General features: G+C 35.3%; 1 protein-coding gene across 1 annotated transcript; it reads left to right on the plus strand.

Annotated features, from left to right (window-relative positions):
• The first annotated feature begins 168 nt into the window (after positions 1 to 168).
• On the plus strand, positions 169 to 13245 carry LOC127866274 (serine/threonine-protein phosphatase 2A catalytic subunit beta isoform). Its single transcript, XM_052406714.1, has 8 exons — positions 169 to 302; positions 580 to 703; positions 2767 to 2976; positions 4174 to 4347; positions 10246 to 10335; positions 11358 to 11519; positions 11718 to 11836; positions 12519 to 13245. Exons 2-8 carry the CDS (start codon positions 599 to 601, stop codon positions 12589 to 12591), a joined length of 933 nt encoding a protein of 310 aa, XP_052262674.1. The 5' UTR covers positions 169 to 302; positions 580 to 598; the 3' UTR covers positions 12592 to 13245.
• Positions 13246 to 16754: the final 3509 nt, after the last annotated feature.

Raw genomic sequence — 16754 nt, forward strand, 5'->3', positions numbered from 1 at the left:
ACGACACATGTACATAGTTCACCAACTTCGACATTACTCGTATTCGAGGCTTGAAGTTTATTGGAAGAAGAAGAAGATATGTTGATTATTTTTCAATCAATAAACAATAAGAGTACAACTGTATATAGTAATTCACATGGATTTAACTTTTTTTACTAAGATTGATATTTTTATTTCAATCCATGAGCTTAAAGAAAGTATCACGAATGGAATAAACTGTACGGCTTTTAGACAAAAACTAGTTCAGAACTTAGTCGGTGTTTTGTAGTTAGCCGCTAGATGTCGTGTTAATTTATCACCGGGTGAGTCAAACAAACCAAATATTTAACGTATTTTATCCCAGTATTTTGTTAACTTTTTAAACCACATAAGTTTCTCTACATTTAAAATAGTTTTTCTCACGCTGTTAGTTATGAGTTTTGTAACAATACTTGCTTTTAAAGGCGAAATTTGTACATTTATGTGACGTCACTTGCCTCGACGGCCATTTTGAGAAAAACTACATGACACGAAATTAAAATAACAGAAAAATCAGCTTGTCAAAATATTATGATTGTTCTATTTATGTCACGTCTGCAGTAATACATACGAATCCGTCATGAATGAAGAGCGGGCAGCTGCAAAGGAGCTTGATTCCTGGATCGAACAGCTAAATGAATGCAAACAACTTACAGAAAATCAAGTCAAAACACTGTGCGACAAGGTAAATATTCATCTTCACTGAGGGAACTTTTTTACCCATGCCATTTCTGGGTCCTGTACCATGCCCCTGTTCTGAAGGGCCACTTTGCCATATTTAAATGCAAAAGCCTCCACCCACTCTAGGTGTAGTCTCATTTATAAGACGCGCAAAGAATTTAGAGATACTTTTTATATGGGCTAAATTCTTTGGAACGTCTCATCGTTGAAGGACCTTTTTTGTGGTGGAAACCAGAAAGTTTAAATTTTCATCAATTTGCGTAAAATTGCAAAATAACATTACCAACTCATTCAGTTTTAATTCAGAAGTTCATTTTTACATCAAATATCGTCGATTCGAAGTTAGAAAGGCATAAATTCTTCAGTTAAACTTCTGCTTAAATCGCAAAACAATCACTGACCTGTAGCCATGTCATGAAACTGATTTAAATATGAACCAATCAGAAGAAGGCATTACGGTGTAACGTGTACGCGTAATTTTATTTAACATGAGCTTTTAACACCGACTTTTACGTAACTAGATCTAGTAGTATGCTAAACTTTGTCGATTTAATAAGCATATGTTCAAAACAGATATGGTGCAGTTTCTATTCACTGTTCTAAGTTTCAGGAAGTGTTTATGCATGTCTTTTTCGCACCTCTGTCTGTGTTGTTTTATGTACTTACATTCTACGTTACAAAGGACGGTATACTGTACGATCTGTATCAATATTATTTATGTACGGTATAAAAATAAAAGATGTAATTTATTTCAGAACTTTTTAATTGTCAATTTAGAAAAAAAACAATGCTAAATTAATCCAGAAAAGTATAACATCGGTTTACTATGTAACGCGCTGCACCACAACAGACGAACGCAAACTGTATTTTACGCTGTTTATTCTTCCACTTTAAACCAGATGCTTTACATCGAGGTCGTGTTATCGATTTATATCTACACAGCGAGCGAATCGAGAGATATTGAAAAATTGAATAGTGGTTGGATTTAAATTGCTCAGGCGTGCAAAATTCAAAGTGTCATTACATAATTTTTACGGAACATTATCGAGAAATGAATTATCTACACAGGTATGTAAATATTATTGCAATCCGTTGTTATTAAGTGTCTTATATCGGGGCTTGAATGTTGCGCACAAAATCCTTGCGCAACAATATAGACAAAGAACAAAAAATACCCACCACATAATTGGTCTTTCACCCTTTGAACGCTCCAAATATTACCCATATAAAAAGTAGCTTAATATTTAAGAGCGTCAAAAATTTGGACTACTCTAGGTGTAGAAACTAACTATTTATAATTGGTTGCCAGCACAGGCAACCAGCTTTAGTATCTTGGATGCACACCTGAAGACATTATTGATTCATAGTCACCAATACTTATTAAATGTTTAATGGCACTGAATTGTTACAAGCTTTTAAAAGCTAGTTGCCCTGCCAGACTACCAACATTTGAAAAGTGAATTGCACTGGGCTAATGGGCAACCACTGAGCAACTCAATAGATTGCCTAAATTGCCTCCTAAATAGACTTTTAAGCTGGGTAGTAAGATTAATCAGCATCCATTATTGTCTGAGATGCTCCAACTGTGCTTGATTTAACTGTGCTAATAGCTCCCAGTCCCTGCAGTTTGCTAATTAATTTTTCAGAAGTAAAAACTAAAACAAAACAAGAGCGCCAATTAACAAAACGTATCCCCTGTTTGTAACCTCTTTGTTATTGGACACTTTATTTATTACTGTCGATAGTTCGGCATGTTGTTTTAACTAATCACTAGCGTATGTTTGCAGTACTCAAGCAAAACCTCAGGTATTATTCCATTAAAAAAATCAGGGTAACCTTTCCCAGAAAATGTAACCGGTTAACTGGTCGTTTCGGAAGTTTAACCCGTTAACCTCTTGCATCCCTCATAAAAACAGGTTATCATGCCTCTTGGGAAGAAATATACTTGGGACTTTTGAGGAAAATCTTAATAGTTGTAATAGTGGCTATGTTGTGTAATTGAATGATGTGGACCTAAACATGCTACTTGTGTTTGTTTATTAATATTATGCATGCAATTAACTTCAGGCAAAAGAGATTTTGTCAAAAGAGTCAAATGTCCAAGAAGTCAAATGTCCGGTCACAGTGAGCGGTGATGTCCATGGACAGTTTCACGACCTCATGGAGTTATTCAAGATTGGCGGCAATTCACCAGATACAAATTACCTGTTCATGGGCGACTATGTAGACCGAGGTTACTACTCAGTAGAAACAGTAACTCTTCTAGTAGCACTTAAAGTAAGTAGGCTTGCCTTATTTTTGTTTTGGTTGAATCTACCGGTTCCTCGTTGCTTATTGATGTAACACTTACCCATTGTGCCTATACAACGTGCCTTTTTAAGATCTGTGTTGGGAGAATTAAGTGCGACCCAGATAAAAAAAATTAAGGACGTCTTTTTAAATATTTTTCATTTTTTAATGGGATAAAGTGGAGAGAACGCTCATTCGTGAGAGTTGTACCACAGATCGCAGGGCCCTCAATCTGTCAAATCTGCCGCCAAAATTCGGCGGCAGTCCCCCACCGGAAAAGTATACTTTTTCCCCTTTTTGGGGGGAAAATTCCCCCTAAAAACAAAAAAAAAATTTTATATTTTTTTTAATAGAAAGATGTGTTTCATGATTATTATATTTCAATTCTATTTCAATTTAATCTTTTCAAACTTACTAAATTATGAAAAATTCAATGAATATAGTGCAAACATGTACAAAGGAAATAATGAGAGAGTAAGTAAAAAAATCCCCCAAAAAGGGAAACGCCGCGAAAATTCCCCCTCCTAAGGGCTGCGGACCCCTTCCCCCAAAGTAGTGTGAGGGCCCTGGATCGGAGGATCTGTACAACTTGTGTAGTGTTTGGTCATACATAATATAATTATTCTCTTGTAAGAAATTGTTGACTATCATAGTGTTTTGTTTTAAAAAAATATTGTAATTTGTAATACGAACCCTGAATCTTTACAAGTGATTTTAAGCGTACATCCAGATGATTATTAATGCTATATAATGACTTTATTTTTATGCCCCTGAAGGAGGGCATATAGTGATCAGACCATCCATCTGTCCCTCCGTCACACTTTGCGTTGAGGTTTCGCGTTTAGGTTTCAAAAAATGCTCATAACTTCTATGTCGCTTCAGATAGCAACTTGATATTTGGCATGCATGTGTATCTCATGGAGCTGCACATTTTAAGTGGTGAAAAGTCAAAGTCAAGGTCATCCTTCGAGGTCAAAGGTCAAATATATGGCTTCAAAGCGGCGCAGAAGGGGGCATTGTGTTTCTGACAAACACATCTCTTGTTCTTAATCTTACTGAAAGTGTCATAGCTAATAATGTGTTTCCAATTTTGTTTGTTACAGATACGAAATAAAAATTTATTTAACTGTTGTTAATGTTGTTCATCTATACACGTAATATTGATGTGATCCATATCTTTTACAGGTTAGATTTAAGGACAGAATTACAATCTTGAGAGGAAACCATGAAAGTAGGCAAATTACACAAGTGTACGGCTTTTATGACGAATGTTTGCGGAAGTACGGCAATGCCAATGTATGGAAGTATTTCACAGATCTGTTTGATTATCTTCCACTCACAGCACTTGTAGATGGACAAGTAAGTTGCCATTATGCAATTTTATTTATGCTTTTTTTTTCGGAGGGAATATAGTTATTGGTCCCGTTCGTTCTTCCGTCTGAAACTTTGTCTAGAGCATAACTCCAAATCTATTCAATGGATTTATTTTAAACTTAGAATATAAACAGATGGCAACTAGGAGAAGTGCAGTGACCAAAAACCATAACCATCTACCCAGGGCTCGACATTAACTTTTGAAGCCACTTGTCCAGTCAGATAAGTAGACCATAATTTCACTTGTCCTGACCAAAAAGCAACTTGTCCTGACCATTATATCTTATTCTGCTCAGTACTTTGCAAAATAATGAAATAATACAAAACGCTCAAATCATAAAGACTTGAATCGTTAAAAATACATGTAAACATAATTGTAGGCAATTTCAATACAAAAAGAACTGACTAGAATAACAGGAAAACTCAAGATTAGTGATTTTTAACCAGGTTTTCCGAAGGAAAAAACTGGTTATTAGATTTGCGAATGCGGGCGGGCTGGCTGGCTGGCTGGCGGGCTGGCGGAATAAGCTTGTCCGGGCCATAACTATGTCGTTCATTGTCAGATTTTAAAATCATTTGGCACATTTGTTCACCATCATTGGACGGTGTGTCGCGCAAAATAATTACGTCGATATCTCCAAGGTCAAGGTCACACTTTGAGTTCAAAGGTCAAAAATGGCCATAAATGAGCTTGTCCGAGCCATAACTATGTCCTTCATCGTCAGATTTTAAAATCATTTGGCACATTTGTTCACCATCATTGGACGGTGTGTCGCGCGAAATAATTACGTCGATATCTCCAAGGTCAAGGTCACACTTTGAGTTCAAAGGTCAAAAATGGCCATAAATGAGCTTGTCCTGGCCATAACTATGTCATTCATTGTGAGATTTTAAAATCATTTGGCACATTTGTTCACCATCATGGGACGGTGTGTCCCACGAAAGAATCACGTCAATATCTCCAATGTCAAGGTCGCCACGACTAAAAATAGATTTAAAAAAAAAAAAAACTTACAAAGGGGGTTAATTTTTTTTGGGCCTTTCAAAAGTTCAGTTTGAGTTTTCTCCCTTTATCAGATTTTTTTTTCACAATGAAAACCTGGTTTTGTGACAATTTTGTCCCTTGTTAAACATTATACAAAGCTATAATACCTGACAAAAACTTGTGTGTTGCCAACATCAAACAAAAAATGTTAAAAGTGATGTATATGTACAGTACTTAACTGATATTTAAAAAAAAATAATTCTATACATAGAGAGGACCTCACTACGTTAATTGTCTGTAAGATCAGTGTGTACCGGTGTCGTAAAATGCATATTCTTTACAAGGGAGAATATTCTTGTTATCTTGGCAAAGAAAAAAATGTTAAGGGTTGCTTCCCTTGTGAACAGTACAGTGTAGTACATGTATCACATGGAACTATCGGAATATCTCGGGCTTCGAGGATTTAACATATACAAAATATACTCAGAAAAGTTGAGTGATATCTCCACAGAAATAATGGCTTTAAAGGCATTTTTTCTAAGTTATACAATTATAATGACCACTTGTCCCGTCAGACTAGCAAATTCTTTATTTACTTGTCCGGACTAACAATTTGGTTGTCCCGGACAGTCAGACTACCTTTAATGTCGAGCCCTGCATCTACCTTAGTTGTTGAATATCTCCCTTTATATAATTGCAAAGTAAATTTTTGTCCGGAGCATAACTCTAAATCTACTGATAGGATTTACTTGAAACTAGAAATATAAATAGATGGCAACTAGGAGAAGTGCAGTGAACATAAACCATAATTCTTTCGGCCGTAGTTTTTGCATTATCTCTTTTATTTTTATGTCCCCCACCACTATAGTGGGGGACATATTGTTTTTGCCCTGTCTGTTGGTTTGTTGCTTTGTTTGTTTGCGTCAAACTTTAACATTTGCCATAACTTTTGCAATATTGAAAGATAGCAACTTGATATTTGGCATGCATCTGTATCTCATGGAGCTGCACATTTTGAGTGGTGAAAGGTCAAAGTCATCCTTCAAGGTCAAAGGTCAAATATATGTGGACATAGTGTTTCACAAACACATCGATTGTTTTAATTTTATTAGCTCGGCTGTTTTCAGAAAAAAAAACGAGCTATTGTCATAGCCAGCTCGTCCGCAGTAGGCGTCGTGCTAAAACCTTAACATTGGCTCTAAAATCAAAGTGTTCAACCTACAACTTTGAAACTAAATATGTAGATGCACCTTGATGAGTTTTACATGCCACACCCATTTTTGGATCACTAGGTCAGAGGTCAAATTCACTGTGACCTCTAATATAAAACTTTAACAAAGGCACTGAAATCAAAGTGCTTCGACCTACAACTTTGAAACTTCATATGTACATGCACCTTGATGAGTTCTACACGCCACACCCATTTTTAGGTCACTAGGTCAAAGGTCAAGGTCACTGTGATTTCTAATATAAAACTTTAACGTTGCCTCTAACATCACAGTGCTTCCACCTACAACTTTGAAACTTCATATGTAGATGCACCTTGATTAGTTCTACACGCCACACCCATTTTGGGTCACTAGGTCAAGGTCACTGTGACCTCTAAAAAAAAATAAATCTTAAAAGCTTTCGCAGCTGAGTGGGCACCCGTTATGCGGTCCTCTTGTTTTTTTTTTATTTATTTATAATTTTAAATTATAGTTAATTTCATAGTAAATATTTTAGCTTTTCAATTTTTATGCCCCCGGTAGGGTGGCATATAGCAGTCAGGGTTTTTTTTTACTAAGAAAGTGACGCCGATATTCGGCGTCTTCCCCTACCAGAATTTTTCCCCTACAACTACCATTTCCCCTCCAAAAATATTTTTTTTCACCAAAATATAATATTTTACCCTCAAAGAATTTTTTTTTTTGGGAAGTCGACCCTTATCCAATTTGTACCATGTACAACGATCTCGCTCTCTCTCTCTTTCTCTCTCTCCCGACGAACACTCAAATCTGGGAATCCCAGTGATTCTATATATAGCTCTTAAATTACGTCATGGAGACCGGGCAACTAATCATATTAATCATGTGACTATTTTACTGGATTTCGGTCTTGCGCAAGAAGGGTGTTTCGTCAATTAATTACCGGAAACCAGTCGAATTTTCATCCGGGTGATGTGAAAGCCAAGATATAAACGTTAAAACAGCAGAAAAAAGTCTCATAATTGGCGTTCATACACGAACAAAATAAAACATTCGGACTCGGAAAATATTAATTTCGTTGACGCATTTTTTAAGAATGAATCATCAAAAACCGTTGAAACCCAGCAGGATTCGGAGGTACATGTAATCAACATCGATTAATACTGTCGGATTATTGTGAAAGTGAAAGTAGACAATCTGCAGCTGCCGCACCTTTCCCTTCCAATACTGTAGCAGATCTAGAGCATCAACCCATTCATCATGAAATTGAAATCACAATATTGACATCGTTCCCCGGCCCCAGTTGAAAACATTTCCCATTATTAGATCTACCCCTGCAACTTTATTTAGGACTTTGACTTTAATATCATACTTGTTCATGTGTTTAAGAACAAAAAGGTCAGAGACATGCCTCTTTTTCTAAAAAAACAACAACTGAAGTCTGTAGGCGAGTTATAGACATTGAAATGAACAGTTGTTATTTTTTCCCCAAATATGTCTCTTTCGCGCTCGATTTTCCCCTTTTACCCATCTTCAAGCGTCTTCCCCTTTTTCTGAAAAAAACCCCTGGCAGTTGAACTGTCAGTCCGTCTGTCTGTCAGTCTGTGATTCTGTCCGAAAACTTTAACATTGGCCATAACTTTTGCAATATTGAAGATAGCAACTTGATATTTGGCATGCATGTGTACCTCATGGAGCTGCACATTTTTAGTGGTAAAAGGTCAAGATCATTCTTCAAGGTCAAAGGTCATAAATAGAAACCCAAGAGAGGTAATAAGCTTTAAAAGGAGATAATTATCTGAACCGGCCAAATGATCATTTTTGTTCCCTACCGGTTTCACCAGAGACTTTTGGTTTGCGCTCCGTCTGTCAGTCAGTCACACTTTTCTGGATCCTGCGATTACTTTAAAAGTTCTTAATATTTTTCATAAAACTTGAAAAATGGATAGATGGCAATGTGGACATTATGCACATCATTTCATTTTGTTCCTACGTAAAAAAATTGGTTGCTATGGCGACAAATAGACTAGAAATACTGCTGAAAATGGTGGTTTTCTGGATCCTGCGATAACTTTTAAAGTTCTTAATATTTTTTCATGAAACTTAAACATGGATAGATGGCAATATGGACATTATGCACGTCATATCATTTTGTTTCTACATTAAAAATTCTGATTGCTATGGCAACAACAACAATTCTGACAACGGTGGAATTTCTGACAATGGTGGAGCCGGTAGGGGACTATATTGCTTGGCAATAATCTTGTTTTTAATAAATCAAAGCGGCGCAGTAGTGGGCATTGTGTTTCTGACAAAAACATCTCTTGTTAATATCTCCCTTTATCTAATTTAACAATAATATTTTAATTTGAACACTTGAAGTATTCACTGTAAAATAAATAGATGAGTTTAAGGAAAAATACAGTGATCTCTTTTTTAAGTACAGTCCACTCTTGTTATCTCGACATCGGATATCTCGATATTCTCGATATGTCGAAGTAAGCTCAATGTCCCATTTTTTTTCCTTCTTTATCTTTATAAATAAACATCGCTTATCTCGATTTTCGTTATGTCGAATAATTTGATATATCGATATAAAATTTTGTCCCGAGTCCCGATTAAACATGTCTTTACCGTGGTTTATATCGAAGTGCGAATAACTTTTCCAGTGTCGGCAAAAGGTGAGAAACTTTTTCTTTGATACTTCACCGTCCCGCTTAGCCGGCTGCTCTCGATACTGCGCGGTAGGAAATTGATCAGTTAATTGCATCAATGATCACACGTGTGTAATGTCGTTAACCATTAACACTTGATTAAGGCCTGTCACTTTATTAATTAACTGCAATTAATACACAGCCTGCCGAAAGGCCGAAAGACTAATTGTTTTTACAAACAACATTCCAAAATGCATTGAGTTATATTTTTGCGTATATTCACCGTCGTTTACTCGACAGTTTAGAAAAATTATAACTGCATGTGTTCATGCAATTCTGTAAAACTTAAAATGTCATTTTAAGCATTTAAATAGCAAAATTAATCGTGCCTCGTAAAACGCGTATATATCAGGAAGAGAGTATTATGCCACACGGTGACGGCTTTAGTTAGATCACTTAGCAGGTAGATGTTAAAAACAAGGTAAATTTTCGTCTCATTTTTTCTTTGAAAACGCCTAATCGGATATCTCGAACTCTCGTTATCTCTATATTTTTTCTTGTTCCCGCCGACTTCGAGATAACGAGAGTGGACTGTACCTCTCTTTCTTTCATTTCCATATATTTTATTCTCTACAGCATGACTCCAACACTATATAACTAATTGATCCTTGAAATATAAATAGATGACACAGGTGCCATGTTTTACAAATATTATTCTACTCTCTAAAACAAATGTTGTCATACACGCAAACACATTTTGGTGGCGATTTGGCACTACTGTGACAAGCTCTTGTTTAATATAAAATTGAATTTTATAATGCCAAATGTGGCATGGTAAATAATTATAATTTCTTCAGCACATGGTTTTAATGATTGACATTGATGAAAACATTTTTTTATAGCAAACATATATTTTATAAGACAACATATTATGAACAATAATTGACTCAAACATATTGTTGGTTTTCAAGCACTGGTATATGACTTAAAAATTGATTAATTTAAAGAATTCTAGTCACTGCAAATGAGCTTGAGTTGTCCTTGTAATATTTTTCAGATTTTCTGTTTACATGGTGGTCTGTCACCATCCATAGACACTCTAGATCATATCAGAGCACTAGACAGAATACAGGAAGTTCCACATGAGGTAAGATATTGCATTAAAAATTATGTGCAACATTTCCTCAACGATACATAATATGTGCATACGTGTACATGTATCTGCTTTGAAACAAAAAGAACTAAAATGCAGGGGTGTGATTTTTCCGCGGATTTCCATGGATCGGGTTGTTCGGGGGGTCATTTTCGCTATTCGTGTAAATTAGTAAACAAATGAAATATTTTGAACAACTGATCCCGTGATAAATTGTTGTTAGTGGAACACTGTAACATAGTTGATCTTATTTCGAATTTAAAGACATTGAGCTGAAACGAAGGATTGCTGCCATCGTTCATAGGGATCGGAACACACATTGATTTTAAGCACAATTAATACTGTTGACTCAGAGAGACATTCCAAAAAGTATTTTTTGTCCACATGACATTCGGTCCTGCGGACTTAAACAAACTTACAGGACCAAACCGGGATTCATAGGACCAAAACATCATGTCACCGACTCAAACCCCCCCCCCCCCCCCCCCCCCCCCTAAAAAAAATAATAAAAAATTTAATGATTTGTTTTTCTTTAAAAACAAATAGTAACTATTGATGAATCTGTGTTTAAATGTTGTTTTTTATGGACTTCAAGACATATACTTTTTATATATGTACATTTTTAAACATTGATAATCATACTTTTCTTGTTTCTTAAAAGGAGAATATATATAAGTATTTTTCCAAAAGAAGAATATATTAGGGTTTTTTTGCTGCAGGGCCTGTTTTTACTGAGGCTGTTTTCGGAGAAAGCCCGAGGTATTGTCATAGCCTGCTCGTCGTCCGTCATGCTAAAACCTTTACATTGGCTCTAAAATCAAAGTGCTTCCACCTACAACTTTGAAACTTCATATGTAGATGCACCTTGATGAGTTCTACACGCCACACCCATTTTGGGTCAGAGGTCAAGGTCACTGTGACCTCTAAAAAAAATTCTTACAAGCTTTTACAGCTGAGCGTGGCACCCGTTATGCGGTGCTCTTGTTTTAAAATAAACAAGCTGCATTTCATTTCAGGGTCCAATGTGTGATCTACTGTGGTCTGACCCAGATGACCGTGGAGGGTGGGGTATCTCCCCTCGAGGTGCTGGCTACACCTTTGGACAGGACATCTCTGAGACCTTCAACCACAGCAATGGCCTGACGCTCGTGTCACGTGCACATCAGCTGGTCATGGAGGTACCTAGTTTGGGTTTCTATATTCCCACCCTCAGATTACAAGGCCCCATCTTAAGTGTTTGATAAACTTTCATAACCTTGTTTAACTAAGTTGCTAATTCTGATTTTAAAAAATGCAAAAAATGAGCATTTAGAAAAGTTGTTTTTTATAGAATTTCTCAGATTATTGTATTAACATTGTTTCTGTTTTTTTCCCAGGGCTACAACTGGTGTCATGACCGCAATGTAGTGACAATATTCAGTGCTCCTAACTACTGCTACCGTTGTGGTAATCAGGCTGCAATAATGGAGTTGGACGATGCTCTCAAATATTCATTGTATGTATGCCAAGATTATTTTACCAACTAATTCTTAATATTTAGTTTGCAATATATAAATTTATGCATATCATATTTATTATATTTAATACTCCTCCATAATCACCATGGACATCTGACTGTCTGTCTGCAGACACACATTTGTCAGAAGTTGTTCTCCTACTCTTTCAGTATACATTATTCAAACTTGCTTTAATTGTTAGCTCACCAGAGCACAATGTTGCTCATGGTGGGCTTTTGTGTTCATCTTTTGTCCGTCGTTCAGTATGCGCAAGTTTTCAAGACATAAAATTTCTGCAACATTGTTGTAACTATAGACTTTATTAGCAAAAATGTATATCCTTGAAACTACAATGTACAGCTGTGTCATATTTGGTATGAACTATTTATATTGGCCATCTACTTTGTTTTGATTAAATCATGACACCTCTGTTAAAACTGGCCACATCTAGGTGGTCAAATAATATTTACAAACTTATATAGCAGAATAAAAAAAAATTAGGGGAGGGGAGATATTTGATGGTACTGTGACAAATTAGTTATTTCCACCAATGACCATGTATGAACAATTTGCTAAAACCATTTTGTTCAAAGCTTTTAGTTGTCTCCAACTCTATTTTCAATCAGAACATTGTTATGCTTCTATTTCAGCTTGGATTTTTACCACTGTTTCCATTTTCAGCTTGCAGTTTGACCCTGCCCCGAGACGCGGAGAGCCTCATGTTACAAGACGTACCCCAGATTACTTCCTTTAAGGCAATTAGCTTGTAGGAACATATTGAACAACTATTGTGTCACTGAAAGATTATCAGTGTTTTCCGTACATGCTGATCTTTAAATAACTTATTATATTGGCAAAACAATGTTCTCCATTAAAAAGAAGACACTGGCTTGAACACTTTTACTTCTTGTGAATACTGAATTATGTAGAAGTAAGTGTTCCGCACTTTTGATTCTTTGTTAAGGAAGTGTTGCATTGCCTTTATGTTTCTTCATAATTTTGCTTTAGGTCATGAAAGGTATCAAATCTTGTATTATTTACTTATCTACATAACATTGTGCGATTACATTACATCGTCCTTTACATTATGTTTTCTTGTTAGCATCAAACAATTTATTTTGACTGTGTTAACAATATGATTTTTTTTGCAATTGATTTAGAAGATAATGTAGACATGGTGGTGTTTTAATTTATTATGACTTTCAAATTTGGATTACTTTTTATAACATATAACATAACATATAACATATAACATAAAATAACTTTTGTAAATACCTGAGATATTCAGCTACACATAAATTTTTCAATTTAACTATACATAATTTATGTTCTTTATGTTTTACACATATTGTGCATTACAATGAATGTGATTATGAACAAATGTTAAATAAATTGTGACTGAACAATAGCCGATTGTTATTGTTCCTGTACATTTTATATAGCTATTTTGGCACATGTTTGAATCACTTGGATTGTACAGAAGTGCTCCTGCTCGTGGATATCACCAGATGGTATATTTTAGTTGCTTTTGGGATGTTTCAGGTTACAAGCAGTTCTTTAACTTGCATCTTCACACATGTTGAATTAATTGGCTTTTGGTTGTTTTCTACAATGTATAGTTTGCATGTTTTGTGTGATATTTTGGTATTGGTAAATCAGAATTTTATCAAATTGCTTTCATAAAAACATGAAACAATTAGTCCTATACAATAGAAAATGCTGTAAGATGGAATGAACACTTGTGCAGCAATTGCATTCTAAGTGAAAATAATTTTGTAATGTTCTCATCTCTATGCAGGACCTTAATCATACTGGACCTTAAAAAATTTTTGAAATGTATTTTGTAACATATTTTTCTAGTACTTCCCTTGTTATTTGTTAATTAAGAAAGGAATATCCAGACAGATACATATTGGGCAGGTGTAACAGATGTCACATTGCTAGTAGTTGTGTGACCAGCATGTGAATACGGTGTCTCATTTCTTTTATCAGCAGAAGAGGTTTCTATGTCTTTTAGATAACCAATGCAAAAAAGTTATGTTTTGCTTAAGTTTTTGCTGAAAATCATTTATTTGTAAAGACATATTTCGGTATTAAATTGCTCTTCTAAAATATTTTATGTTTGGAAAGTACTGTATTTGCATATTCTATTCCAGGGTGTTATGTCTGGCACAGCATTATGTTTTACAGTTTGAAAAAAGTTTAGAGTGTTAAATTGTGCTGTAATGTAATTTTATTCTTGTATATCAACATGTTTTGTCACATTGTTGTTTCCCTTCAGTTTATAGTAATAATTTTCTTGATAGTAAAACAATAGGACTTGATATCAAACGATGTAGAGAAATAAATTTGTGATAAAAAATGTTTGTGTTCTCTTGCTTTATCATTTATTTGAAGCCATTTGTAATTTGGACATGGTCCTGTCTCATTATCAGATAGGAGACATGGCGGAGTGTGGGCGTTGTTTCATTGGCATGAGTCGTTTTACAAATCATCTTGAGACCACACAAACCTAACAATGTCTTTTGGTTAACATTGTCACAACAATTTCCAGTGTGTCACTAGTATGGTGCTCATCTTGCCAAAACTAAATATGCTGCTTATGGAATCCATGTCATTGCTAATATCCTGAATTTGAATGCAACAGATAACTGCACTTGTCAGATTTTGTATGCCCCCCTTCAAAGAAGAGGAAGTATATTGTTTGACACATGTCGGTCCGTCCATATGTCCGTGCGTCCACCAGATGGTTTCTGGATGATAACTCAAGAACAGTTAGGCCTAGGATCATGAAACTTCATAGGTACATTGATCATGACTCGCAGATGACCCCTATTGATTTTCAGGTCACAAGGTCAAGGTCACGGTGACCCGAAATAGTAAAATGGGATCCAGATGATTACTCAACAACGCTTATGCCTAGGATCATGAAACTTCATAGGTACAGTGATCATGACTCGCAGATGACCCCTATTGATTTTCAGGTCAAAGGTCAAGGTCACAGTGACCCGAAATAGTAAAATGGTTTCTCGATGATAACTCAAGAACTCTTATGCCTAGGATCATGAAACTTCATAGGTACATTGATCATGACTCACAGATGACCCCTATTGATTTTCAGGTCACTTGGTCAAAGGTCAAGGTCACAGTGCCAAAAAACGTATTCACACAATGGCTGCCACTACAATTGACAGCCCATGTGGAGGGGGGGCATGCATGTTTTACAAACAGCCCTTGTTTTGTGAAGTGTTAACAGTTGTCTCCCCTGAAAATGCAGTTACGTATTTCACTTTTTTTGCATGATTTAATAACTTGTTTATCTTAAATTGCTTTGTATCCTAAACCATAATGAGTTAAAAACAGCTTTAAGATTACCAAATACAGCTATGTTGCCAATAGCGGAAATTCCTCTAGTATTGTGTGAAACTGTTATGCAAGCTGTAAAAATAATTAACTGGAAATAAAATAATTATTCAATAATTCTCATCCCTTATTTCAAGAAGGAGAGATTTATTTGTTTTACTGTTAACCATTATTTGCATTTTTCTCACTAGCCTTCTAGACAAGAATGTGATAGTTGTATATTTGCAATCAATGATTTATCAAATACTGCCTTATCAATCTAGATTCAATAAGCTCTATTTATTGATCAGAAATATTCTTGAATTATGAAAAATTGCTTCGAAATCAAATAAGTGTCAGTCTCCGATAGTGGTGCAGCGATGTGTGGATTTTCAGCGTTTGTCTTAAAATTGTTTTGAACCAACAAACTTGGTAATGCCTTTAATTTGCTATTCTGCATGTGCCCACAGCTGATTGTTTAAAAAATATTCTAAAGTACCATTAACTAAATTTTAACTTAATGTGATAAAAGTCAAATATTTATAACGGGTCATTGTTATATCGTTTGGAGTTATTTGTATTCCTACTTCCATCAAATTTCATGCAGTATTTTTTACTAGCTCTAGATATTCAGTCTTCCATTGAATTACATGTGGATATTGTCAGATACTTGTTAATATCAATACATGCTTGTTTTCAAACTAATTCTAATTCGCAAGTATAATTATTCTGGTTTGGAATAAGTCCCTTTAGTTAATGGTGGTGGGATTACGCGTTGATGCAAATACAGTGTGCATAACTCCTACATTTTGAACTTGCATGAAGTACTAAACACAAGTAATTGGAGCTACTCCAGAAAGTGCTGTAATTGGTGTTTCAATGGGTTCTGAACTGTATTTCTAAATTTCTGGACATGTTTTGTTAATGTTTTATGAATGTTTATTATGTCAATGCTGTTTTTATCTGTGAAATGTAACTTGTTTTGGTTTACATGGGCCTTTTTCTGTGTTCAACCACACGGTCGCGTATTTCCTGACTGTGGAATATTTAATTTTTATTTTCCCCTACCGGTTTCACCAGAGGGTACTTACGGTTTGCGCTCTGTCAGTCTGTCTGTCAGTCTTGTCTGTCCGTCACACTTTTCTGGATCCTGCGATAACTTTAAAAGTTCTTAATATTTTTTCATGAAACGTGCAACATGGATAGCTGGCAACATGGACATTATGCACGTCATTTCATTTTGTTCATGCGTCAAAAATTGTGGTTGATATGGCAACCCAAAAAAAAAATCTGAAAAAGGTGGAGTTTCTGACAATGGTGGAGCCGGTAGGGGACCATATTGCTTGACAATAGCCTTGTTTATTTTATTGTATTCATTGAATATATAAATTGTATGCTTAGTATTTATTTAATTGATACCACCGTTTTGATATTGCGAAAACTGATGCCAAAGTTTAAGCTAAATACTCAAAATATAGCAGCGCTAAATTAATTCTATGATATGATAGTGCATGGGAAAAATAAACAAATACTGTTCCTTTTTGTAATATAGTTGAAGTAAACCAAATTTTATTT

This window comes from Dreissena polymorpha, chromosome 2, assembly GCF_020536995.1.
Source record: "Dreissena polymorpha isolate Duluth1 chromosome 2, UMN_Dpol_1.0, whole genome shotgun sequence".
NCBI classification, from domain to species: domain Eukaryota; kingdom Metazoa; phylum Mollusca; class Bivalvia; order Myida; family Dreissenidae; genus Dreissena; species Dreissena polymorpha.